Here is a 25,998-nt window from a genome sequence, read left to right on the forward strand (position 1 = left end):
TGCCGCCGCAGTCGGTGGGCAGACGTCGCCGCGACAGGGCACAAGGCACGGCGCCACATACGTGGCCGACGGGGGACCGAGCACACAACGCGCGACGCCCCCCTCTCCCCCCTCTTCCCAGCGCAGCGCCCCGACGCCCTGAGGAATGAGGAGGCGAGGCCAGCAGTGAGGATTACGACGCACACCCTCGTCGACGAGGGCGTGAGCGAGGATGCCGACGGACCATGAGGGGCATGCCCTGCAGGACGGCGCCGCGGGAGCGACAACGACGGCGACGAGGGAAGTGACAGCGCCCTAGTGCGGTCCTGGTGGGGTCCTGGACGTCCTGGGCACACGCCCAGTGAATGCATCAGCCGACGACCGGGCGACGCGCACGGCGTGAGTTTGGCGCCCCCGAGCCTCGTGCTCGTGCTGCCAGTGCCGTGGGCGCTAGCCGCGCTAGCGCACTCCGTCGACTCGGTCCCCGCGAGAGCAAAGTGCGAACAGTGCCGGAGCGAACAGCAGCGAACAGTGCGAGGAGCCCGACTCGCTGGCCGGACGGAATCGAAGCGGGTCACATAGCAAGCCAAGTCGCAGCGCGCCGAGGCAGTAGCGCCAGCGCGCCAGTGTGTGTTTGTGTGTGTATGTGCTTCCCGTCCAATCTGAGCCACGCCGATTACGACGAGGTTGGAGCGGAGCTGAAGCAGCCCGAGTCCGAGGCCCGCACGGGCCCGCATCGAGCCGTCGGCATGGTGCCACCGCGGTAGAGGACGCAGTCACGTCGCCGTCAGCCACTGGACAACAATAACAACAAAACCATCAACATCAACAACCAGCAGAAAGACAGTCAGTCGGTAAGTGAAAAGTGAACGTCGCCAAACACGGCAGCAGTGGCACGGCGGCGGCGCCACGGAAGCGAAGTGAAGTGACACAGTTATTGTTTGTCCGGATGGGCCGGGGCGGGCCGAGGGCCGAGGGGCGGGCACTGGGCCACTCGGGGACGGGGCGGAGCCAGGCGGAGCAGAGCAAGGGCAAGGCGGCCAGGGCTGCCACCGACACGGCCAGCTTGTTGTGGGCGAGCGGAGTTGCACTACGCTGTGTCGAGCAAAGCTCCCGATTAGTCCCCGAGCCGAGAAAGGGAGGCGGAGTGCGGAGGGGGGTTTCTGTGTGGACGCCAGTGGACGCACGGCTCGGCTCGGCTCGGCCTGACTTGGCTCGGCTCGGCTCGGCTCGGCTCGGCTCGGGGTGCGCGAACGGTAATGACCCTCCCACAGGGCGCACAGGGCTAGGCGCCACCAACATTGCGACCGATTTTCGATTTCAATATCGAATATCGAATCGGCACGGTGTGGCCGTACCTCGACTCGACGCGTCGCCACCACAGAGCACAGATGGCACGCCAGGGCGCATTTACGTACTTCCCCTCCGTTTTTGCACTTCGCTGCCTACGTTTTTTGTACTTCGCTGGCTCCGTTTTTGTACTTCGCTGGCTCCGTTTTTGTACTTCGATGCCTCCGTTTTTGTACTTCCCTGACCTCCGTTTTGGTACTTCCCTATGGCCTCCGTTTTGGCACTTCCCTATGGCCTCCGTTTTGGCACTTCCCTATGGCCTCCGTTTTGGCACTTCCCTATGGCCTCCGTTTTGGTACTTCCCTATGGCCTTCGTTTTTGTACTAGCCTGGCCTCCGTTTTTGCACTTCCCTGCCTTCTCCTTCGAACCTCGCCACCTTTGTTTTTGTTCTCCCGCCGCGGGCTGCGCGCGATTGCCGTCCGAGGGAAGAGGGAAGGACCGACTGGGCTGACGCGCTGACGCCGGCTGACGCCGCTGGGCGCTGACGGCCGGGAGGAGGAGGCGGTGACAGCACCTCGCGAGGCTCCGTGTGTTTATTTACCCTTCCGTGTTTGGGCGGCAGCGGCGGCAGCCCCATGTGCGACCCCGACCCGGGCCGACCCCACGCGGGCCTGCGTTCGGCCGGGCCGGGCCGGGCGGGGCGGGCACGCGCCACGTGCGCGTGACGCGTTATGGCGAATAAACCCCGCGGCCGCCTCGGCGTCTGGCTCGCCTGCCCCCGCCTAGCCTTGTGACGTCTTTGACCCCCGCGACGTAGGCAACCCGCGGGCCTGGCCCGCGTGGCCCCATCGACCCGGGGACCGCGATAGTGCGGGGTGCACTGGGGCACGCAAACGATGCCGACGCCGCGGTGGAGGCGCCTTGGTCGCGCGGGGACTCTGCGGTGGCGGCCTTCGCCGACCTCAGACCCTGCAGGGCCTCCAGGCGCGAGGCGGAGGCGGCCCTCTCGCCCTTTTCCAGTAGTCCTTGATTCTCGAGTTGAACTTGCTAGGACCTGAGTTCCAAGTTCTATCGCCCAGGTGGCGCTGGCCGCTGCCCCGGCCCCGGCCGCTCCCTCGAGTGTTGGCCGCCGTAATGAGAGAGGCCGCTGGACACGACGCAGTGTCGGCGTCGGGCTGCGTCAGGCCGGCCCGCATCATGCAGGGCATCATGCAGGGCATCATGCAGGGCACCATTTCCATAATGACTGCCGCCCATCGCCGCGGTGCCTCGGCGCGTCACGGCGTATTACGGATTAGGGCGGTAATCACGGCGTCCGAAGGATCGCCTCGCCGCCGTCTCTCTCTCAAACCCCTTCGGGAGGCCCCGTAAGTGCGACGGAGACAGAGCGACCGATCCTTCGGAAATGGCTCAGCCGATGCAACGCACGGCGACGCCTGGACTTGGCGACGCCCTATTTTTGCGCCGCAATTTGAGAACGGCTCGTTGTGATTGGCCGGCGCGGCCTGGCCGCTGCACCGTTGACCTTGGCGACGTCGGTGGAGGTTATCGCGCGGGTGCTGCCGCGCGACCCCGAAGACACTTCCCTCCTCACTTGCGCTCCGACGGAACGCCCAACGCCCCTTGGGGCAGACAGAGAAAGAGCGACGAAACGCTTCTACCCAATCAGCTTGCGGGCGCTTGCGCCCGGAAAGCAGCGCGGCGGAGGTTCTAATGGGCAGCCCAGTGCTGTGCCGCCGAGAGGGTCGGCCCGACGGCCCTCTCGAGGACTCCAAGAAGGCCCTCGGCCAGGCCCGAGCTTTGCCTTTCGCCGTCGCCACTTGATCCTTTTTGCCTCGCCGCCGATCATAGGCCTGCTGATTTGTGGACGTCAAGTGAGCGCGCTGTCCTGGTCGAGGCCCTGGCCGCCCGGCCGCATGGCCCCCACTTGACCGGTACTTGCCCTCGCGCTCCGTGAGCTCCAGCACTCCGCCACTCCGCTGTGCCGCGGGCCGTGCCTCGCAGTGCCACGCCGTGCCTCGCAGTGCCTCGCAGCGCCACGCACGGCCGTGGCGGCATTGCGGGCAGCACGACATCTCCGGCGTCTCGCAGTTCTCGCAGTTCGTTCCTAGAATTCCTCGAGACGGTCATGGCGGCGTGGCGCCGGGAGGGGCAGCAGCAGCAGGCAGCGCGGATTGAATTATTGGCCCTCAGCAGCGGTCCGATTCCGAACGGTCTCTTCGCTCTGTCCTTCTCGCACTCGTGGAACGCTCCACCGGAGTGCGAGAGAGACAGCGACAAAAGCAGCGCCCGGTCGCGGTGACGAGGGACTCGCAGCAGAGCTTGCCGAACGGAGGAAGTAAATTGAACTGGAGTCGACTGGCGTGCCGCCGTGCCGCGTGCCGGGGGTCATGGCGACGACACCGGCGTGAGGGTCAGTGGCGCAGGGAGTCTGCCGATCGAGGCAATTCCGAAAGAGCGCTTTCATCGCTCTGTCTCTTTCGCACTCATGGGGCGCTCTGAACAGGTGCGAGAGAGGCAGAGCGACCAATCAGCCAGCAGAGGGTGGCAGGAGAACTCCACTGCGGACTGCAGCCCGCGCAACTAGCGGCCGCTCAGTCTCGTCGATGACTTCACCGCTTGCAGCAGCGCTGCAGCTTGCCCCGCCTCGGCGCGCCGCCCCGTCGTAGTCTCGCTCGCTGTGGCATCGCATGAAGCGCTGCAAGGCGCTGCAGCGTTGTGGCTGCGGCTCCGCACTGCTGGGGGAGTGGCCGCCTCCTAGCCGACGACGGACGAGACTCGACTAAATTAATCTCCCGCGGTTTCGTTATGGCGTGTCGCCCTTTCCGTACGGCGCGTGGTGGACGGTCGGGCCGCGTCTTATCGGCGTCCTTCAGGTCCCCGACACACTCGGTCGCCGTCACGCCGCCAGCCGCGCTGGCCGCCGCGTGCCGCGCTTGTTGACATAAGTACCGACTCGGCTCAAGATGGTCAGTCCCGGCCAGGCCGACCGGCCAGTCCGCGCTCGCTCGAAGTGATCCAATTGGAGCCGGCCGCGGCCGGGGCGGGGCGGGGCGGGGCGGGGCGGGGCGGGGTGAGGCGGCCGTGCAGCAGGAAGCGGGCCGTCCAGAGCGAGGGACGTGTTGTGGTCCTCTGGGTGAGCGATTGCACCAGGGCAGCTCGTCGTGCCTTAAGGAGCCGCCGCGCCGCCGCGCCGCCGCCTCTGCTGCTCTCCCGAACGAAAATAATTGAATCTGGCTGGGCAAACAGCAAACAGTGCGGCCACACCATGAAATTGCTGAAATGGATAGAAGGCGGCAGACAGGCTGCAGGAGCTGTAGGCAGGCGGGGCCATGTTGCGGTGTCATCACACTGCTGGGCCGCTATGCACCGCTACGGGGGCATTTGTCTCTCCCTCGCTCGATCGCCTTGGTCTCCTCGGTGGGCGCATTCATTTGTCCGTCCTCTTTTTTCCGCCGCGGGCCGCGCACTGCACGCCACGCCCGTGCCCGCGCCTCTTCGTGGAGGGCATTCTTTGTGGCGAGGCGCATCGCGCATCGCGCTCCGAACCACACCCATCGTCGTCGGCGCCGTCTTCGCCTGGCCGTGCCGCGACGTATGGGCGCGGCGTGCGCGCGTGCTCGTGTGCCAGCGCGCGAGCTCGTGTGTGTATGTGTTGGTGCGTGCGTGTGTTTGTGCGTGCCCTAGATCGTGCGGGGATTTCTGTGCGTTCCTGAGTGCGGCTGTGTGACACACGGTGGCGAGAAAGGCTTAAATGGCGTCCGTGTCGTCGAGGCGGCCTGAGGCGGCCGACGGCTCAGGTGCGTACCGCCGCCCGCCGCCCGCCGCCTCGCCGGAGAAAGGGATGGACATGACATTCTGCCGCGACCGCGACCCCCGCCGCCGGAGTACAGTGTAGTGTACAGGTGCCAGTGCAGGTGCCTCTCCAAGGCCACGGCGCCGCGGCACCACGGCGGCACCGCGCGCGCCGGCCCCAGGCCCCAGGCCCCGGGCCCCAGGTGTGGCCGCGCGGCGCCGGGGGGAATAGGTCACCGCCGCCAAGTTTCCCTCCTTGTTGTCCAGCCGCAGCAGGCCGATTCCGAACAGTGCTTTCGTCGCCCTGCCTCTCTCACACCCACTCGCATTGGAGCGAGAGAGACAGAGCGACGAAAAACTCTGCGCCGAGTCGGTCCGCACGGCGTATGCGTGCGGCTCCTGGGGACGAACTCCGAGACGGCCATCCATCTTGCTCTGATTCCGAAGGGCCGTTTCGTCGCTGTGTCTCTCCACGGAACGCCCCGAGTGCGACAGAGACGGAGCGTGGGAATCGGTCGGCTCGCGACGACGCGGTGCCCTACGCGCCAGGCCGCTTGGCCCAGGCGTCGGGAGAGGCGCCCTTCGCAGTGCCTCGCCTCCTCGACGCGGAGGAAGTGGCCTTGGCCGCGGGGCGCCCTGCCTGCCTGCCTGCCTGCCTCCCGGAGGAAGGTGGCGGCGCTAGGGACGTTGGCACTAAGCCTTGCGTAACCCCGCCGTAAAGGCGCCAAGCCGCGCCGAGCCGCGCGGGACGAGGCATGTCCCACTGACCGCGTGCCGCCCCGCCCCGCCCCGCCCCGCCCCGCCGTGACGGCCCGGACGCCCCCGAGCCCCGGCATTCCGATAAGGCGCCGCGGGCCGCGCCATCCGGATGGCCCCAAGCTATGCAGGTGGATTCCGGACGGGTGCTTCGCCGCTGTGCCCCACACAGTGGGCCACACAGGCACACACCCCTGCCCGCTGGGCCTGGACACCGCGCGAGAGCGAGACAGAGGGAGCGACAAACCACCCGGGAGCATGTCGGAGGAGACAAAAGTTTTCATTCCTGCTGTGAAACAGTGTGGCCGAATTCCGGTCAAGGGATGGCGGTCCACTCAGAAGCCTTTAACCTGGCGGGGCGGGGCGGGGGAGGGAGGGGGGGGGGAGGGGGCACGTCAGCGCTAATTGGCGTAGGCGACGCGCTGAGCGGTGCTTGGCGCTTCGCGGTGCTCCGCGGTGCGTCGGCCGCCGCGGCGCTCTGGAGGCTGACGGCGTCACGACGCCTCGTCACGCTGCGGCGGCCGCGCCGTCCGGTCCGCGGTCCGCGGGTTCGAATACCGAGACAGGTGCCCGCGGCGGGCCCGGCTTGCGCTTTTATTTTTACCCGACGCCGTGCTGCAGTGCAGGAGCAGCCACTCTGCGTCGGCCTGCAGGGCGGCCTGCAGCCTGCACAGGCATGCGCGCGCACGGAGTCCTGAAAGCCCAAAGGCGCGCCGTGCCGTGCGATGGCCCCGCCGTGGCCCCGCCCTAACGACGTCCGAACACCAAACCGAGCCGTCGAAAGTGCGTCGGCAGCGGCAGCGGCAGGCCGGAGGCGGCGGACGGGCCGGGCGCTGGGCCGGGGCCTGGGGGCTCCATTAAGGGGTCAAGTGCATCTGACCCACGTTCGCCTCGTCCGCGCTGCGCCGCGCCGCGCGCCGCCACGCCGCCGTTCGCACTGCTCGCCGCGCCGCGTCGCCGCGCCCCGCTGGGCGATCACTAACACGGGGACGGCCGTGCCATGCCGTGCCGTCCGCGCCTTCTTGCCCCGCCTTGCTAATAGGGCCCCGCCGATTTGCCGCCCCGCCGCCCCGCCACCCGGCCCGCAGCAAAAATAAAGCCCAAACGACGGCAAGAAGTTGCACGTCGTCCCGGCCAGGCCAGGCCCGGCCCGGCCCGGCACGGTGCACACACGGACTGGTAAGTAGAGGCACACGGACGCCTCGCCGGACGCCAAGGTCACCGGCTCGGCCGCGGTGCGCGGCGCGGCGTGCACGCGGCCCGACACCTGACTGTTTGCCAGTCTGCGCCGCCGCCGCCAGTTCGCTTTTCGCAAAGCGAGAATCTGACAGAAAGACGGAACGCTGTGGTGCGGTGCCGGCCGGCCGCGGACCGACTGACTCATCATCAGACTCCGAACGGCGCCAACGGCCGCTTCTCACGGACCGGACGGACGGAAGTGGCGAGGCGGCCGAGTCCGCTGACGGCGACGTGCCGAGGCGCCCGGCGTCCAGCAAGTCCTGCTAGCGACGCTCCTGTTTGCGGCCACAACTTAGTGGCCAAAACATTCCCCCGGTTTCCGGAGCGCCGTGCGGGCAGGCAGCCGGGACTCAGCGCGCACACGGGAGCGCCGCGGCGGCCTACCCTCCGGGCGGCCTGCCCGCCAGGCGTTCCATTCCAACTCAATTCGCTCGCAGCTCGCACCGCTCCTCGGCGCGTTCCTAGGACGGCACGCAGACGCAGCGCGCGCAGCGACCGGCGGCCATCTCGGGTGGATTGGAATCCACGGGGGCCGTCCCTAAACGCCCTGACGCGGCCCGTCCCTGAGGAAGACCGGCCGCCGCCACCGGCAGTACCAAAGGGACGCCCCTCTCCCCCCGCCAGCTTCTGATTCGCTTTAACTGAGTTTATTTTCCGACTCGGGTGGCGGGTAGATGACGATATCCTGGACGTCGTATGGCAGTCTGCCAGCCGCGCGGAGGGTGAGGGGGAGGGGAGGGGCATGCGCGTTTCCGATACCATTGCGGCGGGCAACGCGAGCCTCCAGCTCCTTCGAGCCGAGATTAGCAGCGAAGGAATGATTCACGCAGACGCTCTGCGCCGCGCCGGCGCGCTATCAGTGCACAGTGCACTCGGCGGGACTGGTCGGGCGGGCCGGGACTTCCCGTGTTTTGGAAGGAAGTAACGCACGGCGTTGAGGTCGTGTCGCAATCAGGACGACACTGCAGGCTCTCGCGGGCCGATTCCGAGCGCCGCCGTCGTCTCTCTCTGCCTCTCCCGCACTCGCGCGAGAGAGACGGCGCGAGACTACCGTCGTACGCCGCGCGCCTTGTTTGACCGGCCGTGTCATCGGCCCGTCCCCCGTCCGCTCGTTATGACGAGGTCCGCCCGGCCTCGCCTCACCGATGCGACATGCCGTCCAAACAAGGAGCACTGAGCACTGCCTCAGCACTGCCTCAGCACTGCCTCGGGACGGACGGGACGGGCCGGCTAGGCCAGCGGTTCTCAACCTTTCTCGGCTCGCGACCCCAAATTTGTAGCCAAAAATTTCCGCGACCCCCAGGAAAAGTTTCACGACCCCACGGGACCCCTCCTTTAGCATGCCACTGCGTCTGATCCGAGGCGGGCATTTTGCTCCCTCAACGGGCAATTGGTCTTTGGACTTTTCTTTAGCATGCCTCTGTTACGGAGTGCGATTATCAGTCTTAGTTTCGGGGCAGTATTGTCTCAAAGTTGGCCAAAACGCTCAGAAATGTCTTTGAAAAATCATGTTTTGGGTCGATTTTAAGCAGCCACTGCGTCTGATCCGAGCCGGGCATTTTGCTCCCTCAACGGGCAAGTGTTCTTTGGACCTTCCTTTAGCATGCCTCTGTTACGGAATGCGATTATCAGTCTTAGTTTGGGAGCAGTATTGTCTCAAAGTTGACCAAAACAGTCACAACGGTTTTTCAAAGACATTTCTGAGCGTTTCGGCCAACTTTGAGACAATACTGCTCCCAAACTAAGACCGATAATCACACTCCGTAACAAAGGCATGCTAAAGGAAGGTCCAAAGACCAATTGCCCGTTGAAGGAGGACGAAATACCGCCTCGGGTCAGATGCAGTGGCTGCTTAAAATCGGCCCAAAACACGATTTTTCAAAGACATTTCTGACCGTTTTGGTAAACTTTGAGACAATACTGCTCCCAAACTAAGACTGATAATCACACTCCGTAACAAAGGCATGCTAAAGGAAGGTTCAAAGACCAATTGCCCGTTGAGGGAGCAAAATGCCCGCCTCGGATCAGACGCAGTAGCTGCTTAAAATCGGCCCAAAACACGACCCCAGCTACCTCGCCGCGACCCCTTAAAATTTTTTCGCGACCCCACTTGGGGTCGCGACCCTAAGGTTGAGAACCACTGGGCTAGGCTCACCCCGCGGACTGATTCCGAGAGTCGTTTTCGTCGCTCTTTCTCTCTCGCACTCACGGGGCGTTCCGTAGGGGCGCGAGAGAGACAGGCCGACGCCCCTCGGCCCCGCCTCCCAAAAAGAGTGCCTACGCGGCTCGTCCTGGAGGATGAACCGAGGGATGAACCAACATGTCGAGCGAAACGGCAAGGACGCCGCGGCCGTTTCCAGCCCGCCGGTCCGCACTGCTTATGTGTTTTTCATGAAATGGCCGCTTGCAGTGTAGCCGTGCAACCAGGGCAGCCCCCATCCGTCTCACATGTCGCGATGAGCGCCCCTCCCCCTCGGACAACACCGTCACTGAGGCCGTCCTGAGACGGTCCGGTGACGCGCACAGAAAAGTTGGCTCCGTCCTCGTCGTGTTTGGCGGTTTGGCGGTGACGAATGGCGACCGGCGCCTCCAGGTTCTTCTTGTTGGCGGAGTAGTTTGACGCGGTGGGCGCGTGAGAGGTGCGAGGGCAGGGTCCGGCCCTCGCCCTTCGCCCTCGACCACGCCGTTGTCCGGGGCGTTTCTTCGACTTGAGTCGGCCGCCTGCACCCGAGCGGTTCCGAAGGATCGCACTCTCAGGGCGTCTTAAAGGGGCGTGAGGGAGGCAGAGACATTCTTCGGACGCAGGCTGCTGGCTGGCGGGGCGGGGCGTCCTCCTCCTCGCCATGATCCCGACCCGTCTCCACCCGCATCGCACAAAGTGTTTGATAAGCCAGCCGGTGTCGTGCACGGCCACGGCCCTGATGGAGGCCGACGGGACGAGGCTCCACGGCTCCACGGCACTGCGGCAGGCAGCCCAACGACGACGTCACGAACGAAGTCCCGACGACAACGTTTCCGACAGGTCCCGACGGCGCGCTGCTCCGGCGGCGCCCTTCCGTCAGCCTGCGGTTGATAAATCTGTTCCTTATCACCGGCGTCCGGGGCGGGGTGGAGCGGGGCGGGGCTGGGCGGGGTGAGGCGGCCCCGCGGGTAACGACCTTCCCCCTCCGCCCGCTTGCAAATTGCACTGGAATTTCAAGGGGGCCCCCTTGGCGACGGCGGTGGCGGTGCCTGACGACGCCCTCGCCTCACGTGGCGCGCCCCGCCCGGCCTGGCCGTTTGAATGGCTGCTGCCGAGCCGAGCGCAGTCTTTTGTCAGGCACACGCTCGCATCGCCCGCGCCGCAGTGCGCCGCACACATGCACGGCCTCGGCTGGGCCGAGCCGAGCCAAAGGGGCCAGCGCACGGCGGGGCGTGGCGGGGCGTGGCGGGGCGTGGCGGGGCGTGGCGGGGCGTGGCGGGGCGGACAAAACGCTTGGCTAAGCGCCCCGAGTGACGACTTAATGACATTTTACCGCCCGCCTCGCCGTAATGCTACTCTGTGTGCTGAGTCGCCCCGCGGCCGACTGCGCCCGAAGTTTGCACCGCGACGCAGCGCGACGCAGCGAGTGAGAGGGGGACGGGGAATGCACTCGCTCGCTGTCGCTCTCTCTCTCTCTGTCACTCCGTCGCGGTTCGGTTTAGTTGGACAGACCGTTCGGTGCCGCTCGGTTGTTCGGCCGCCAGGCCGCGAGTCCGCCGCGGGTTCCTGGAGTGCGGCGAGCGGCAAGCCCGACGACGACCGCCTCGCGCGCCTCGCGCGCCTCGCGCCTCCGAGAGGCGTGACTGTGTGACTGACGCGACTCCAAGGCCAGCCGTCGCCAGGACACCCAGGACACCCAGGACACCCAGGACGCGAGCGTCCCTCCCAGGGCGCTACGGCGGCCAGACCTGCCGGCGGTGGCTGCCGCTGCCCTGGACGTTGGCGCGGGCCGCTATGGCGGTCCACAAGGTGGCAGTAAGGCGGGGCAGCCCTCGGTGACAGCGCGGAGATGGACCCGCACGTCCGCGTCGACTTCAAAAACGTCATGCCGCATGCGGCACACCGCCGCGAAGGTTGGTAGGATGTGTTTGTCGCGTCTGGAGGCTGGTGCTGTGTCCGCGTCCGCCGGGTTTCCTGCTGCGCTGTCGTCTGCTGTGCGCATCGCGGCCTCTCTGGCATCCCACCCACCCACCGCCACCGCCCCCACCGCCCCCGTGCGGCCGCTGCGTGCATCACGGAGTCCGTTATTATTTGGGCCACACAGCCCCGCCCCGCCCCACCATTCCGCTCTGCTTCTCCACGTGGCCGCGGAGGAGGGGTGAGGGGTGGCTCCAGTCCAGCGCCATCCACCACCCTGCCACCACACTGCCACCGCAGTGGCGAAATGGAGGAAAACGCGAGGCCAATCTAGGCGCGGCCGAGTCGAGGTCCCCGTCGACGGAGACTCGACGAGTTATCGCCGCCAGCCGCGAGCAGTGCAGGACGCTGGCGGATGTGGCTGGATGCGGACTCGACTCCGTTCCGCGAAGTGCGGCACTCACTCACACACGCCGAGCCGTGACGTGACGCAGCTTCGTGGCTCATCGGCCATCCTGCGGCGTCCGCCGCCCCATCCCGCTCCGCCGCGAGCTGACCTTGCGTTATTCCTGGACAAGCCGCGGGCCGAGCCTCCAGCCTCCAGCCTCCAGGGCTCGAGGGCAGTTTGTTTTGGCGGCCAGGGAGGCTGCGAAGGCCGTGCTGAAGGTCGCGGCATGGAACTGCCTCTGACCCAGTGCCAGTCCGCCAGTGCCTGCCCCATGCTACGCTGGGATGGGCCGCCCCCGCCGCCGCCACTGCCGCCGCGCTGCCTCTCTTATTGATCGGGCTGCGGGGGCGGCTGCTGCGGCGGGGGCGGCTGCGTGGAAGGCACCTGTTGTAGTGGTCGCTGGCGAGGGGGGCGGCACCCTGCGACGCCCTGCCCTACCCCAGCAGCAGCAGCCGCAGCCTCCGAAAGCAGTTCCAGGCGTGGTTCCAGGGGCGGTTGCGGAGGTGGTTGCTGGATGGTTCTGTGGGTCGTTCCAGGGGACGGTTCGAGGCGGAATTTCATTCCATGAGGTGGTTCCAGCAGATGGTTTTAGGGCTTGTCCCAGCCAGGTAACCTCAGGGGTTGTTCCAGCCAGCTGGTGACTTTTGGGGTGGTTCGAGAGGTGGTTTCACGCGGTCACCGTGTCAGTGGAGGCTAGAGGGTTGCGCAAGGGGCTGCGCCAGTGCGCGGGCGTGGCGTGGCGAGGCGTGGGTCGGCCCCGTGGCGTCTCTGTGGACCCATTGAGGCTTTGTCGGGTGCGACACGGTTCCACTGTGTCCCCGGAACAAACGCGCTCCATCCATTGAATGGGCAGTCGGGACGAGACCGCAAAACAGCAGTTGCAAAAATTGCGTTTGGACCTTTTCCTAAATGGAGCATGTAAATGCGAATTCCAATGTTTATTTTCGTCATGTATTTTTGAGGGTCCAGCGAGTCAGCACCGCGACAGAGAAGGAAGATGACTGATATGCCAGGAGGGGACGGGACGGTTTGCCGAGAGGCAGACTGCATACTTATGAAAAAGAAGTTTGTGGCTCACCCGGTAGGTCGCGCTCGGAGTGAATATTTAAAGCAGTGAGCTCGAGGCCACGACGTCGCTTCTGAGTGGTGTCTGAGCAAGGCCGCGACTTGGGGTTGGGCGAGAGGGAGGCTCCCCTCGTTCTCATTGTCGGCGAGGCGACGGCCAGGACGCCGGACCGGGCCCACCTGGGGGTTTGCCGCCTTGGCCGCCCCTGCAGGCTGATTCCGAGCACTGCTCTCATCGCTCTGTCTCTCTCGCACTCAGGGGGCGTCCCGTAAGGGAGCGAGAGAGACGGCGTCGAAAGCAGTGCTCGGGATGAACCTGCTGCGGCGCTAGGGGCTTATCAGGCGAGTTAATGGCGCCTCGCTTCGCCTCGCCTGGCCGATCCAGCTCATCACGGAGAAGGCCCTGGCCCTGGCGAGGCCGACGAGGCCCTGGCCAGCTTTACCCTGCCGGCGCCGCTCCGCCACGTATTCCTTTTGCCCTCCGGCACTCTAAATTAGTTTTCGGTCCGGGCAATCCCGCCCCGCCTCGCCCTGCGTGAGCCGCTCCCCGTGCTGCCCACCCCCACCGCCTCCCCCACCCCCGCCCCCCGAGGCGAGCCGGGGGTTGCTATCCCGGACCCTCACCTCTTCGCGCGCGCACTCTAGCGACCCATTTCCGCGTTGGCCGTGCTCCCCGTGGTGCTGTCCGCTGGAGCCCCCCGTCGAGGCCGCGCGCTGCCTTTTTTTGGCCAGCCAGCCCCCTGGAGACGGCCCAGCAGTGGGCGCGTCCGCGGGGACCTCGTTGGCCGCCGTGGCGGACGTCGACGGCTTTTCGGCGCGGCTGTACGCGTTATTTGTGAAGGATGGCGTCCGGAGCGCGCGGGGACCGGGGACGGCCGCGGTGCCTGCGTGGCGGCAGGCCTTGTCCGGGAAAGGTCGCCCGGCTGTGCAGCAGGCGTCTCCTCTAGTGGTGCGCCATACGGGCCGTGACCTTCACCTAGCCCCCTTGCCTTTCCCGCCCCTTGCCTTGCCTATCACTGCCGGCCCCTGCTGCGAGCTGCGACCCCTGCCCGCCCGGCCGCCCGGCCGCCCGGCCGCCCCGATGCATCTTTTAACGTCCCGCCTTGTTCATGCGGCCTGTGATGATTTATTCAGGCGGCCAGCCTGGCGGCTGTCTTGTCCACGCGCGGAGCACGCCGAGCACGCCGTCGACGCCCCGCGGCCTTGGCGGTCGTGACCTCCTGACCTGGCGGCGCCGCTCCGCTTCATCATGTCCACCCTACCGCCTCGCCGCCTCGCCGCCACGCCGCCGCGGTGGCCGGAGGCGGGGGTTGGAGTTGGACGCGTGGGTGTCGTTGTTTTCTCTACCGCGGCGCGCTGACTCGGCACACCCACTGCGAAACGCCAACGCCAACGCCAAAAATATGGCTGCGTCGCCCGCGGCGTCGCCCGCCACCAGAAGCCCCGCCCCGCCCCGCGACTTTTCTTCACCGAACGGTGCGCCGCTCCGGTTTCGCGCCCGCCGCGCGCTGGCGTCGCGGAAGTCCGATTGAGTGAAATCAGCTGAATGAATCTGTCGCAATGGTATCGCCAGCGCGCTGCCTGCCTGCTCGCTGCGCGCGGCTCCGTTCACGGGCGCCCGCTTTGTGTGCGTGCTAGCGGGGGGCTTTGCCTCGCCCCGACGAGTGGCCGAGGGAGGTACCCGTCGTCGCCACCCCCAACCCGACAAAGGGACGCGGAACGCCTGGAACGCCCGGGACGCCCACCCGCCTGGGCCAACAGTGGGCCAGCAAGCCAGCCAGCAGCGGGCCGCGCCGCCACCCACCACAACGACCAGCCCGACCAGCCTCACAGTGCTGTGCGAGGGCTATCGAACGCGCAGCGCGGAGCGCGGAGCGCGCGGGAATGGGGGTGCCGGGGCACGAACTCCAGCACGTCTCCTAGGCCACCTCCAGCGACCCCGTCGAGCGTCCGTCTTTGCTGGAAGACCGCCAGTGCTGTGGACTGGTGGCTGAGGTCGCGAGGCCCGCATTGCACCCTCACCCTCCTCGACGCGGGCAGTCAGTAGTTCACCTCGCCTGGCGGCACCTCCATCTGCCCCGCCGTGCCCTCATCACTCGCATCCGCTGCACGACGTGGCGGCGCCTGTTCCTAAGCGGAAGCCCCCCCCCCCCTTTCCTACTGGCTGCATCACCTGCAGTTGACGGGGAGGGGCGCACGGCCTCGCGCCCTGCCTAGCCCCGCCTGGCTGGCCCTGCCGCCAGTGCTCCGGGTGAGGGGTGGGGAGGTTACGGTGGGGTGGCTCGTGGCGTGGAGGTGGCAGGCAGCTCCACGACTGTGCGCTGCTGTGCTGCCAGTGCTGCGCGCATGGCGCCGCCCGACCGAATCCCTGTGCCGAGCCAAGCGATTCCGAGAGAGCGTTCGCCGCGCAGTCTCTCTCGCACTCATGGGGCGTGCCGTAGGGGCGCGAGAGAGACAGGTCCTTCGCAATCGCTCGGCAGGGCACAGCCACGGGGAAAGGCACCAGAGCGCGCTCGAGTGCCATACTCTCCGCGTCCAGTCAGCTTTCTAGGGACCGCGCGGCGACCGGGGTTGTCTAAACACCGCCGCCGCCTCCCCGCTGCCCCGCGTGCCTGTCTCTCTTTCTCGCTCTCGCGTCCGATTCCGCGAAGACGTTGGTGTGTAATAAACCTACATACCGCCGCCGCCGCATCGGCTGCTGAGACGACCGTTTTCGCAGTTTGGTTGGTGCGACTCTCTCGGAATGGTTTGGGTGTTTTTGCATTCGACCGGCTATCTAGGGTAGCGGGCCGCGCGGCGATGGCGGCGTCCCCTCGGCCGGGGAGGGCCACCAGACCAGGCCGGGCGGCGTTCTATCTCTCTCTCTCTCGGCCGCGGATTTCCCACGGGTGCCTCTGCACAGCTTGGCGCAAGTAATGTTGCCGATGCGCACCGTTTTTCCGCGCTGGCCGCCGCCATGCCGCCACCGCCGTGGCCCGGCCGCCCGGCCGTCGAGTCGCAATGCAAGTTTCATTGGCATCGGAGAACAAGGAGGTTGGGGGGAGGGAGGGGAAAGAAGGGAATTGCGCAAAAGTTTGCGCAGCGCCGCGTGCTATTCATAAATTTCCCTTGTAAAAACTGAAGTCCCTTGTAAACCGTCAGGTACTCTGTAAAACGTGCCGTCCCCGGTAAAACGTGATGTCCCTTGTGAAATATAAGGTCCCCTGTAGTATATCCTAAGGTTTCTTGTAGAAGCTAAGGTTTCTTGTAGAACCGAAGGTATCTTGTACAACCTGCGCTGCGTGGCGCTGCGCAGCGCTGCGCAGGGCAAGAGGGGATTTGCTACCGATTTTGGGCAGGCTATGCGGCGACGGAGCGACGGATGGGGCCGGGCCGCGGGCCGGACGGCAGCACTGCAGCGTAGCGTGAGGCACGTCTTGTTGTGGCTGAGTCAGCGGAGCTGCACGCCCGGCAGTGGCGTGGCGTGGCGCGCCCCGATATCGCGCGGCATTGTTCCCGGGGGCGGCTCATGTGCAGCCCGGCGGGCATGCCGTCCTCAGGCCCGGCCCCAGGCCCGGCCCCAGGCCCCCAGGCTCGCTGACCGGGCGGCACCGCGCAAACACACATACATGCCTGCTGCCCGCTAGTCGACTAGTCGATCTTCGGAATGGACGAACGCGAACACTGACTGATTGGCGCGGTGGAACGGAACGCACACGGCTCGGAACGGTAGCGGCACGACACAGACGGTTATCTGGAGAGAGATGCGTGAGTGTCGGCGTCGACCTTGCCGCGTGCGGCCGCTGTCCGCGAGTTACGTCACGCTTGCACTGATGCTGCGGCGCGGCGGTTACCCACGCGCGAGGCGCGAGGCGCGAGACGGTGCAGCGCGTGCATGTGGGCCCGCCGCGCCGCCGCGAGGCCTGCACGGCAAGGCCCCCGTGTTTGTTGTATTGACGCTCCGCGTGTGCCTGAGTGGGCCCAGCTCGGCCAGCTCACAGTGGGCCAGAAGACCGGCGGAGGCGGCCAAAACCCTAGGCGCGTTTTGAGCTCCAGAGTCGCTAAGCAGGACTCGAACCGAACGTGTGACCCCACCATTGGATTGCTCTCCGAACGAGGAATCCAATGGTGGGGTCACACGTTCGGTTCGAGTCCCATTTAGCGACTCTGGAGCTCAAAACGCGTCTAGAGTTTTGGCCGCCGCCGGTCTTCTGGCCCACTGTACAGCTCCAGACCCCACGAGGTTCAAGAGGCGGCCAGGCAGGGGGCGGGGTGGGCCACCCGCCGCACAAGCCGTGCGGACCCTCCATGGCCGGGGCTCCAGATTTAAGGTCCCCCCGTCGCCTAAACGACGGAAGTTCACAAGGTGGGTCGATTCAGAGGCCGAACCCAACTTCGGGATTAAGCTGCCCTCTTGCCGGGGACGAAAACGAAGTCGGAGCCCATTCGTTCCGCGCGCGAGCTCCCGCAGCTTCACCTGGGAGCCGACGCGGCCCCCGACCCCGACGATGGACGACGACGGCGGCCTGCTGGGCTGCCAGTGTCAGTGCCTCTGGCCGGCCTGGTCAACGACGGGCGGGCGGAAGCACACTACATGTCGTTCTCCCGGAGGAATTCATTCCCTCGCGTTGGCTGCGTGTCGCGTGACTGGCACGGCACGCCGTTCGGCACGGCCCACACAGTGCGCCTGCCCGGCCTGCCACACGCCAGCCGCCTTAATGGACGCTCAGGGCGTGGCGACGGACGGCGCGGTGCCTGCGGTGCGGTGGTGCCCGCCGCCTGCATACGCCCAGCAGGCTTTCGCTGCGTCTCTCTCTCTCCCACTTGTGAGGCGTCCCGATGGGGTGCGAGAGAGACAGAGCGACGAAGCACTTTCGGAACCGCCTTGCTGGCGTGATGAGGGGCGCGCGGCGCGGCGTGGCGTGGCGTGGCGGGCCTTCCGTCGCCTACCTTTTAGCGGCACACACACTACCGCGCGCTGAGCACACTCATTGGCAACACTCACGCGCGTGTAAGTGTGTGTGCGTGTGTGCGCGTGTGTGCGCGCGCACAGAGGATAATAAACGGAATCGAATCAGCCGCCCTCGTGCGGCTTTGTTCTCTGAGTGGTGTCCGTCCCGTCCGGCGCATGCAGACCTGGCCGTTTTTTGACGCTTGCTTTCGCTCTGCCCGCAGGGATGTGCGCGACGCTCCACGTCCTGTGGAGCCTGGTGTACATCGGGTGCGGCGCCATCCAGCTGGTGGTGGGCATCTTCTTCCTGGCCGCCAACCCCAAGTTCGAGACGCCGTTCCTCCGCCTGGGCTCCAACGTGGTCACGGGAGGATGGGTAAGTCGACGCGGTCGCAAGGTAAACTCGGGCGTCTCCGTCGCACGGTAAAAGTGCCGCCTTGGGAATGCGATTTCATGGCGGCAATTTTACCGGCGGTATTTTGATATTTGACCGCGAATCTGTGGTTCCAGAACGTGGTGGTGGGTGTGAGCGGCGCGCTGGTGGCGTGCGTGGGGCCCATGTCCTCACCAGGCCGGCACGAGGCGCTGCTGTACCTGGCCATCAGCGTGCTGGCCTTCAACGCCGTCAACCTGGCCGTGCTGGAGCTGGTCGAGTGGAAGATGCTCTTCACCCCGGAGCACGTTGAGTACGCCGAGCGGCAGAAGATTACCGAGCTGCTTATGTATGGTAAGAGCGCCGCTTTCGGAAAAACGGACAAAACGGTTTGAAAGTGACTTAAATTAAATCAAGAGGATGAACTTGGCGCGACCCGGCGCATTTGTCTGCCCGCAGCACACCTCAGCACGAGCGCGGCCGCCGCCATCGCCATGGTGGTGGCGTTCCTGGACTCGCAGCTCACGTTCTGCTCGCTGCAGCACGCCGTCAAGCGCCGCCTGCAGCGCCGCCGCTCCGTCAACAAGGCCCACAGCCACCACGGGCACCACGGCCACCACCACCACGACCACAGCGCGGACAGCGAGTACATCATCCTGCCGCGCGTGCGGCCCTCCACCAAGGGCGGCTACGAGCAGTACACGCGCTCCTGGGTCTTCGACGTGGACGGCAACGGCCCGAACGGCGCCGGCGGAGGCGGGGGCGGTAGTGGCGGTGCCGGCAACTCCAGCGCGCGCTACCAGCAGCTAGACAGCCACAGCCACGCCGACAAGTGCAGGGATGCGGCGGCCGCGGCCGTGGCCGCTGCCGAGGGCAGGTCCGCGTCGAGCAGGTCCTCGTCGCAGCGCGGCGATACGTACACGATCGCGGACGTGAAGGCCCTGCGCACGGCCATCGCCAACGGGTGCCCGCCGCCCGACTCGTCGCCCGGCCAGGGCGGGCCCAGCGGCAGCAAGCAGTACAACCGGCAGCAGAAGCACAAGGAGCTGATGCGCGAGCGCGAGCACCAGAAGCAGTTGCGGGAGCAGCAGCAGTTCCAGCAGAGGCAGCAGCGCGGCGACGGCGGCGGCCGCCAACGGCCCAGCTCCACCGGCTCGGCGGCCAGCTCTACCGGCGCCGGAGGGGCGTCGCCCGCCACGCGCCACCACGCCCCGCAGCAGCAGCAGCACGCCGCGCACGCCGCCAAGGCGCAGCCCGTCCCCGTCATCGAGGAGAGCCCGCCCAGCGGCAGGAGCCCCGACAGCCCCGCCGTGGACAGCGAGGAGAGCCGCAGCCCCGACAGCGGCGAGCAGGCCGAGCAGGAAGGGGTAAGTTGGGGCTGGCGGGCCGGGCGGCAGGCTGCCAGGCAGGCTGCCCGCTCGCCTGCCGCACTGTGTGTGTGTTCGTCGTGTTGTCCTGGGTGGATGGAAGGAACCGCAACTCGCCGCTGTGTGGGGCACTGGCCGCGAGAGTTGTGTTTGTGACTTCGAAATTGAGGGCACAGCAAAAATGTCATGGGGTGGACTGCTTGCTAGGACGCCTGGAGCGCCTGCGAGGTAGGCCACCGGTCCATCCCGCAACACACAGCTGTGGAGACGGTGGCCCAGGTCGCCCCTTGCAGACGACAGGGGCCGGGTAGGCAACCGTCTTCACACCGCTGTGTTGCGAGGCGGATCGGTGGCCTACCTCGCAGGCGCTCCAGGACCCCAGCCCCCCCGACTGAAACGGTGTGCGAGACGGCCTGCCAAACGGCCTGCCAAACGGCTTCAACTTCGTGGCCACAAACACGGACGTGCTGCAGGCTGCCCGCGGCGTCTCGCGCCGCTCGAGTTGCCGGTGCCTTGGTTCTGGGTTCGGAGATTTGGGGTTTGCTGCTGCAGTGGGCTCTCGTCGAGGCCCCGGTCTTTGGTGGTGCAGCCGTCAACCGTGCTTCTTTGGGTTGCCATGGTGACGTGCTCGACGTGCTCGACGTGCACCCGTGTCGTGGCACGAGGCGGCGACGCGGCGACGCGACACGACAGTGTAGTGACGCGTCTGCTCGCGCCAACGCGCGCGCGCCCCGGGCCGCGATTCCACGGAATCCCCTTCAGACGGGTGTCGGGTTGCCATTAATCACAGTAAACATTGCAAAAAAAAAGAAAATTAAAAAAAAATTTAAAAAATGCGTGGAACCGAACAAGGTAGCAAAGTAAAGCGAAAGTAGACAATTGATACATTAAAATTAAGTGTCGTATTTTGTGTGCTGTAACATGTTACAAAGCCCCGATGTAGATATAAAATTTGGAAGCCGTAATCGGTTTTAGTGTAATTTGTCGGTACAGTTTGAGAACTTTGGCGTAGCCGTTGCTACTTTATATATATCCCCGTAGATTAGACTTGTTTGTTAGAGCTATAAGCGTAATTAATCGTTAATTAATTAGTTAACCAGGGGAAACTGTCAGCCATCCCCGCTCACAATCAGCCTCCCCACCAATTTTCGGCCAACAGGCAGACATTACTTTGTGCAAATGTGCAAACGCAATGATGGAGTGAAGTCACCAATGACCGACTAGGAGAAATCTTGTGGGCAAAGCAAAGCTGACCCAGTCCAGACGTGTCCGTGCCCGGTGCTCATCCAGGCGTGTTGTGTTACAGTGGAGGAGTCCGCGCCTAGGCGGCTCTGGCCGGGGCATTGGCGGCATTGGCGGCATTGGCCACCGGATAGGGGCGCGTTTTGGCGGCCGCTTCGGGGACCGCTTCGGGGGTCGCTTTGTGTTTCTGGGCACGAGCTCGGACGAGGACGGGCTGAGAACCACAATCGTCTAACCTAAGTAGCGACTAACGCTGCCTGCGAGAGGCTTTCGGAGCTTCAATACTACTAACTCTTACTAACACGTTCTTTGAGCATGCCCGGGGGACCGACTCGAGAGACACGATTTCTTCGACGCGTCGTCATTGGTCGCTTCTCGCCATGGAACCCACATTCATTCTCTGCGTCCCCCCGGGACGACTTACCGGACTTTCTCGCCAACTCTTGGCCGTTTTCGTCCGTTTCGGACTTGAAATTGAATTTGAAGCGAGCGCACTGTGTCCGAAGCCTCCCCCCACCCCTTCGACCCGCCCCCGCTGACTGCTTCTTCGCCGCTTTGCCAACGCCGAGTGCCAAACTGCCAAACCGCGAAACCGCATGCCGCTGCATGGCGACCTGTCCTCTGCATGCGACCCGCCCCCCTCCCCCCGCCAGGCCCGCCTGCCTCCCTGGAGCGCGCGGCCCACGCTCTGCCCCTCGTTGACGTCTTCCGAGAACTACCCCCACCTATGACCCCCTTCCCCCTTTCCTTCCCGCCCCTTGCGCATCCCAGTTCGTGAGTGCCCGTCGTAATTCACAATGGCTGTCTCTCTCTCTGCGCTCCGCGCTCCGCCCGCTCGCGTCCCTCCGCGTCCAGCATTCCCGGATGCCTTTCTGTCGCCCTTCCAGATTCCCCACCCATTCCTCTCCGCCCCTCCCCTCCTTCCTCCCCCTCCCCTCCTTCCTCCGCCTCCCCCCTCAACCCACTCCCCTCCCCCGCAGCACACCGCCCTGCGCCACCCACCCCTGCATAATGCCCTTCGCGCTAGGAAAGAGAATAGGAAAAAAATAAAATAGACACGATCTAGACCAGTAGTACTTGAAACGCGTTTAGTGCGGAGTTTGCTCCGCAAATAGCTGCAGCTCAAATTCAAATTTTTCGCGAGAGAGAAAAAGAAAACAGATGCAAAATTTAAAGAGCGCGGATTGTTGACGGTTGCAAATTTGGACACCCACTTTAGCGTGATCAGACTGACACTCTGGCTTTCCCCCATCCCCCTGGCTTCCTCTCATGGCGCGTGCGACGCGTGCGACGCGTGCGTGTGACACGGCGCGACACGACACGGGCTCCCACGCACACCACGCCGCGTCGCATCTGGCATCGCCTCGTGGCACGGCACGGCAACGCACGGCGACGCACGGCAGCGCACGGCAGGGCACGGCAGGGCACGCTTGTCTGGCGAAAGGGCTTGGCGGCTGCATGGCGGCAGCATGGCGGCAGCAGGGTGCTGTCCGCGCCGCGTGGAGGCCGTGCAGGCCGTGCTGGACCGCGACATGGCCGCCCCCCGCACCAGGCTGCTCCAGGCTGCTCCAGGCTGCTCCAGGCTCAGCTTGTTGTTGGTGCGCTGTTGCGCTGCTCCAGGCTGGCCACGGCTCCCGCCCCGGCCACGGCAGCCACGGCAGCCGCGGCAGCCAGGGCAACTGCCAGGCGTACGGCGTGCCGTCCCGGGGCAGCACGGGCCGCATGCGCCCGCTGCGCATCGTCATAGACGCCGGCTCCAACGACCCCGTGGCGTCGCGGCAGTGCGTCTTCCTGCAGACGTTCTCCCGCACGCCGTCGCCCGGCGCCTCACCCGCGCACTCGCCCTGCCCGCCCCGGCCGTCCGCGCCGGCCCCGGGCCAGCTGCCCGGCCTGCCCGGCCCCGCGCAGTTCTCCGGCCGCGGGCTGAGCTCGCCCGCCGACGAGGACGCCGGGGACCCGCCGCTGGCCGAGTGCCTGGACCGCCTGGCCCGGGGCTCGGGCCCGCGGCGCCCCAGCAACCAGGACTACGTCTCGCCCCGGACCTCGCCAAAGGCCTCGCCCACTTCCAGCTCCGCCAGGCCGAGGCCGCCGCGGCCGAGCAGCGCGGGCTCCGGCTCCGAACAGGTAGTCGCGTGGCTGCCACGAGCTTGGCGTAGAGTGACGTAGTGTGACGTAGTGTGTCCTAGAGTGACGTAGCAGCGTAGCGACGTAGCGGCTGTGCATGGTGATGTTGGTGTCCGTGTTCCGCAGAGTCCTAAATGGCCCGAACTTGCCTGACACGCCCCCTTTCTGCGCAGGCTGGCTACCACTCGCTCATGAGCGAGCTGACGCAGGTGATCCGGAAGAAGCCCAGCCCCAAGGACGACACTTCGTCCGCCGACTTCAACCGCGAGCTGGAGGCCGCGCTGCAGGACATCCACGACCTGGACTCGTCCACGGGGGGCACGCTGGTGGCGTCGTCCGCCGCCAGCAGCTCGGCAGCGCCGCCCCCGCCCGCCCCCGACTGGGGCGACAGCGACGACGAGAGCAGCGCGTCGAGCCGGACCGTCGGTAAGCGTCGCTCGCACCCGCGGCTGGGGCGCGCCTTCGCGATCCCCGTGCCGCCCCCGGTGCCGCCCCCGCACGCCGGCGGTACGCTGCGAGGCACGCTGCGCTCCACGCAGACGGGTACCTTGACGAGCACGCTGCGGCGCCAGTGGGACCGCGAGTGGCAGCAACAGCAGCAGCAAGACCACCGGGAGGAACAGCAGGAGCAGCAGCGTGTCTTGACGCGCACGCCGTCCCCAGAGCTGCCCCCACCGCCTCCACCGCCCCCGGTCCCGCACTCCCCCGTGCGAAGCAAGACGGTCGTGACCATCTGCGACGGCGACATGGTCGTCAGGGAGATGAACAATAACGACGTCATGTTGGTGCCCGTGGTGATGCCTCCCGAGCTCCACGAGCTCGACGCCCCCGTCCTGGTGCTGGGCGCTGGTGGCGCTGGTGGCGCTGGCCCCGGGAGGGACACGCCGTCGCCGCCCCCGTCCCCAACCCCTTCCCCGTCCCGCTCCCTCTCCCCCGAGGCACCACTGCCCCCGCCCCCGGTGACTGTGGACCCTGCCGTCGAGGACGACGTCGACGAGCGGGTTGGCCAGGGCTGCTCCATGGGCAGCGTGGGCCGCCTGGGCGGACTGTCCCTGCTCCGCAAGGGCAAGACCCGGCGGAGGGCCAGCAACGGCTGTGCCGTGCGGCTGAGCCAGGAGCTGCAGGGCGCCGTGCTGCAGTCCGAGAGTCTAGTGTTCCTTAGCGACAGCGAGCTGGTGGCGAGGCACGAGAGGAACCGCCGCGTGCAGCGGGTAAGACAGAGACGGAAAGACGAAAAGAATCAGAACTCAACTCGCCTCATTTTCATCTCGACTAACCGCTCTAACTGTCGTCTAAACGTCACTGTCTGGTCATTCCTCCACGACTCTGTCCGCGTATTGCGAAATGCAACTCCTGCTCTAGTGTTACGTAATATCAGGACACGTCCTCTTCCCCTATACCTTTTCTCTGGATCCTCCCTTTTCGAGCCGCGCCGTTCCAGAACCACCCCTCCACCCGACACGTGCAGCTCACATCCCCCGCGTCATCCACCTCTTCACCCACTTGGTTTTCTGGCGCACAGCAATGCAAGAACAGGGCGGGCCACGAACTCATGACGTTTCTTGCTCTTTGTGCGCCGACAGGGCAAATTGTCGTCCGGGACTGCCTCGCCTCGCCTAGGCCAGCCTAGGCCTCGGTCAGGCGGGCAGGCAGTCTTGGATCACAGCTCTGCTTGTGGGAATGCACAGCTAAGAAATTAACAAGAGACCGTGGGCTGCACTGTGGTACTTGATCATGTCTGCTTCTTTTCTGCTTTCTTTTAACTATTTTTATTTAATTTGCTTTTCTGAGTCGCAGTGCCTGTTTTCAAACGTTTCACTTCCAATCTCTTTCTCTGTTTCAGGAAATTGAGCAACGAGTCCAGCAGCAGATATCGGGACACTCTGGAGGAGACTCGCTCTGTTAGGGTCGACCTGAAATCAAGATGAGATTCGGTGCCATATCCCTTTATGCTAGTCCAGATTTATTTGTGTATGGCCTTATATTTGGGTCATACTGTGTCATCTTATTAATTTAAAATGCAGTGATAGTGACTTTCTGCCAAAAATTATGTTTAAATCATCAGTATTTCAAAATGTGAGGCTTCCTTCAGAAGACTGAGTTTGAAAGCTTCATTGTGGATTTTAAATGCTCACTCGGTCGAGCATTTACTGTATATTCTACTATTAAGTTGATGCAATGATTTCATGAGATTTGAGTAGTTAGACCAAAGGGCTTTTACGCCCCAAAAATAAATTTTCCATCCTATGAATCCATTTTTTGTTGTTGTGAAATATTGATTCATTGACTGGATTTCCTAGTGAATGATTAAAGGAATGTATAGTATGATTTTCTTTTTGTTAATTTAAGTAAGAGAAAGACATGTTAAGACTATACAATTTGTGCCTATTGTTTGTGAACTTTCAATTCCTGGGCTGAACAGGTCTACTTCAGAAACTGTTCTAACTGGTCATTAGTTAGTCTTTTCATCTATAACTTTTTCTTTGGTTGGTTTCTAATTCATAAAAATAAAGATCTTTAAGCAGTATTAGAACCGAGCTAGGGAACACATTCCATTTCAGAGTTTACAGTTGGTCAAACACTTCTGTTTTCTAGAAGGAAATAAGCCCCAGCTGAAACATGAGTGATTCAAAGAGTGCTTTCAAGCAAATCTGAGTCAAATAGGTCAGAATATCGCCATACTCCAGTGATTGAAGGGTTTGTGTTCAATAATGAAGCATGCGCTGTGGAGGGATGGGGCCAAAAAGTGGAGTGTTTTGATAAAGATAAAAAGAGCATTGTGATACCTGCTAGTCTCCACATGTTAGCGATTATCTATTGCCTTCAAAACTGTGAAAAGCCAAAATGGTTAACTGTTATGAAATTCTTGAATTAAATTATGTGTGTTAATCCGTAGGTGATAATTTTTCATTGATAAGCCGTATCTGTAACAACGTCTTAGCACCAACACAAACCAAACACAAGTCAGAAGAGGATATTTTAAAACCAACACAGGTCAAGTCATCCAGTCAATATATAATTACAAAATAATGACTATTGAGGCCGCGAGGCCCAGTCCCAAAAATTCAGCAATATTTCTTTAGCTGTTTCCTTCTACTTTCTGTGAATTCAAACACAAATGTGAAACACAGTTACTTATTTTGGCTTCTTCTACGATGTAATTCATTTAAATCTTAAATGTGCCAACTACAAATGATCTATATTTATGACTCTGTACAATATGTATAATATTGAAACTATTAAATGAATCTAGATTTTTTTAAAGTTGCCATTTCCTTTTTTTTACAACC

The 25,998-nt window shown here is 64.1% G+C and overlaps 1 protein-coding gene across 2 annotated transcripts; it reads left to right on the plus strand.

The window, feature by feature from the left end:
* Nucleotides 1–19: 19 nt before the first annotated feature.
* On the plus strand, nt 20–25,972 carry LOC117653885 (protein PRRC2A-like). Of its 2 annotated transcripts, none has more exons than XM_034399868.1 (6): nt 20–833; nt 17,827–17,978; nt 18,113–18,329; nt 18,435–19,342; nt 22,882–23,919; nt 24,552–25,972. In XM_034399868.1, the coding sequence occupies exons 2-6, from the start codon at nt 17,829–17,831 to the stop codon at nt 24,612–24,614; spliced, it is 2,376 nt and encodes a 791-aa protein (XP_034255759.1). In that variant the 5' UTR covers nt 20–833; nt 17,827–17,828; the 3' UTR covers nt 24,615–25,972. The 2 variants fall into 2 exon arrangements, with proteins under 2 accessions (XP_034255759.1, XP_034255758.1); XM_034399867.1 differs by lacking the exon at nt 20–833 and adding an exon at nt 10,867–11,155.
* The last annotated feature ends 26 nt before the right edge of the window (nt 25,973–25,998 follow it).

Source organism: Thrips palmi, unplaced genomic scaffold, assembly GCF_012932325.1.
Source record: "Thrips palmi isolate BJ-2018 unplaced genomic scaffold, TpBJ-2018v1 HiC_scaffold_8, whole genome shotgun sequence".
NCBI classification, from domain to species: domain Eukaryota; kingdom Metazoa; phylum Arthropoda; class Insecta; order Thysanoptera; family Thripidae; genus Thrips; species Thrips palmi.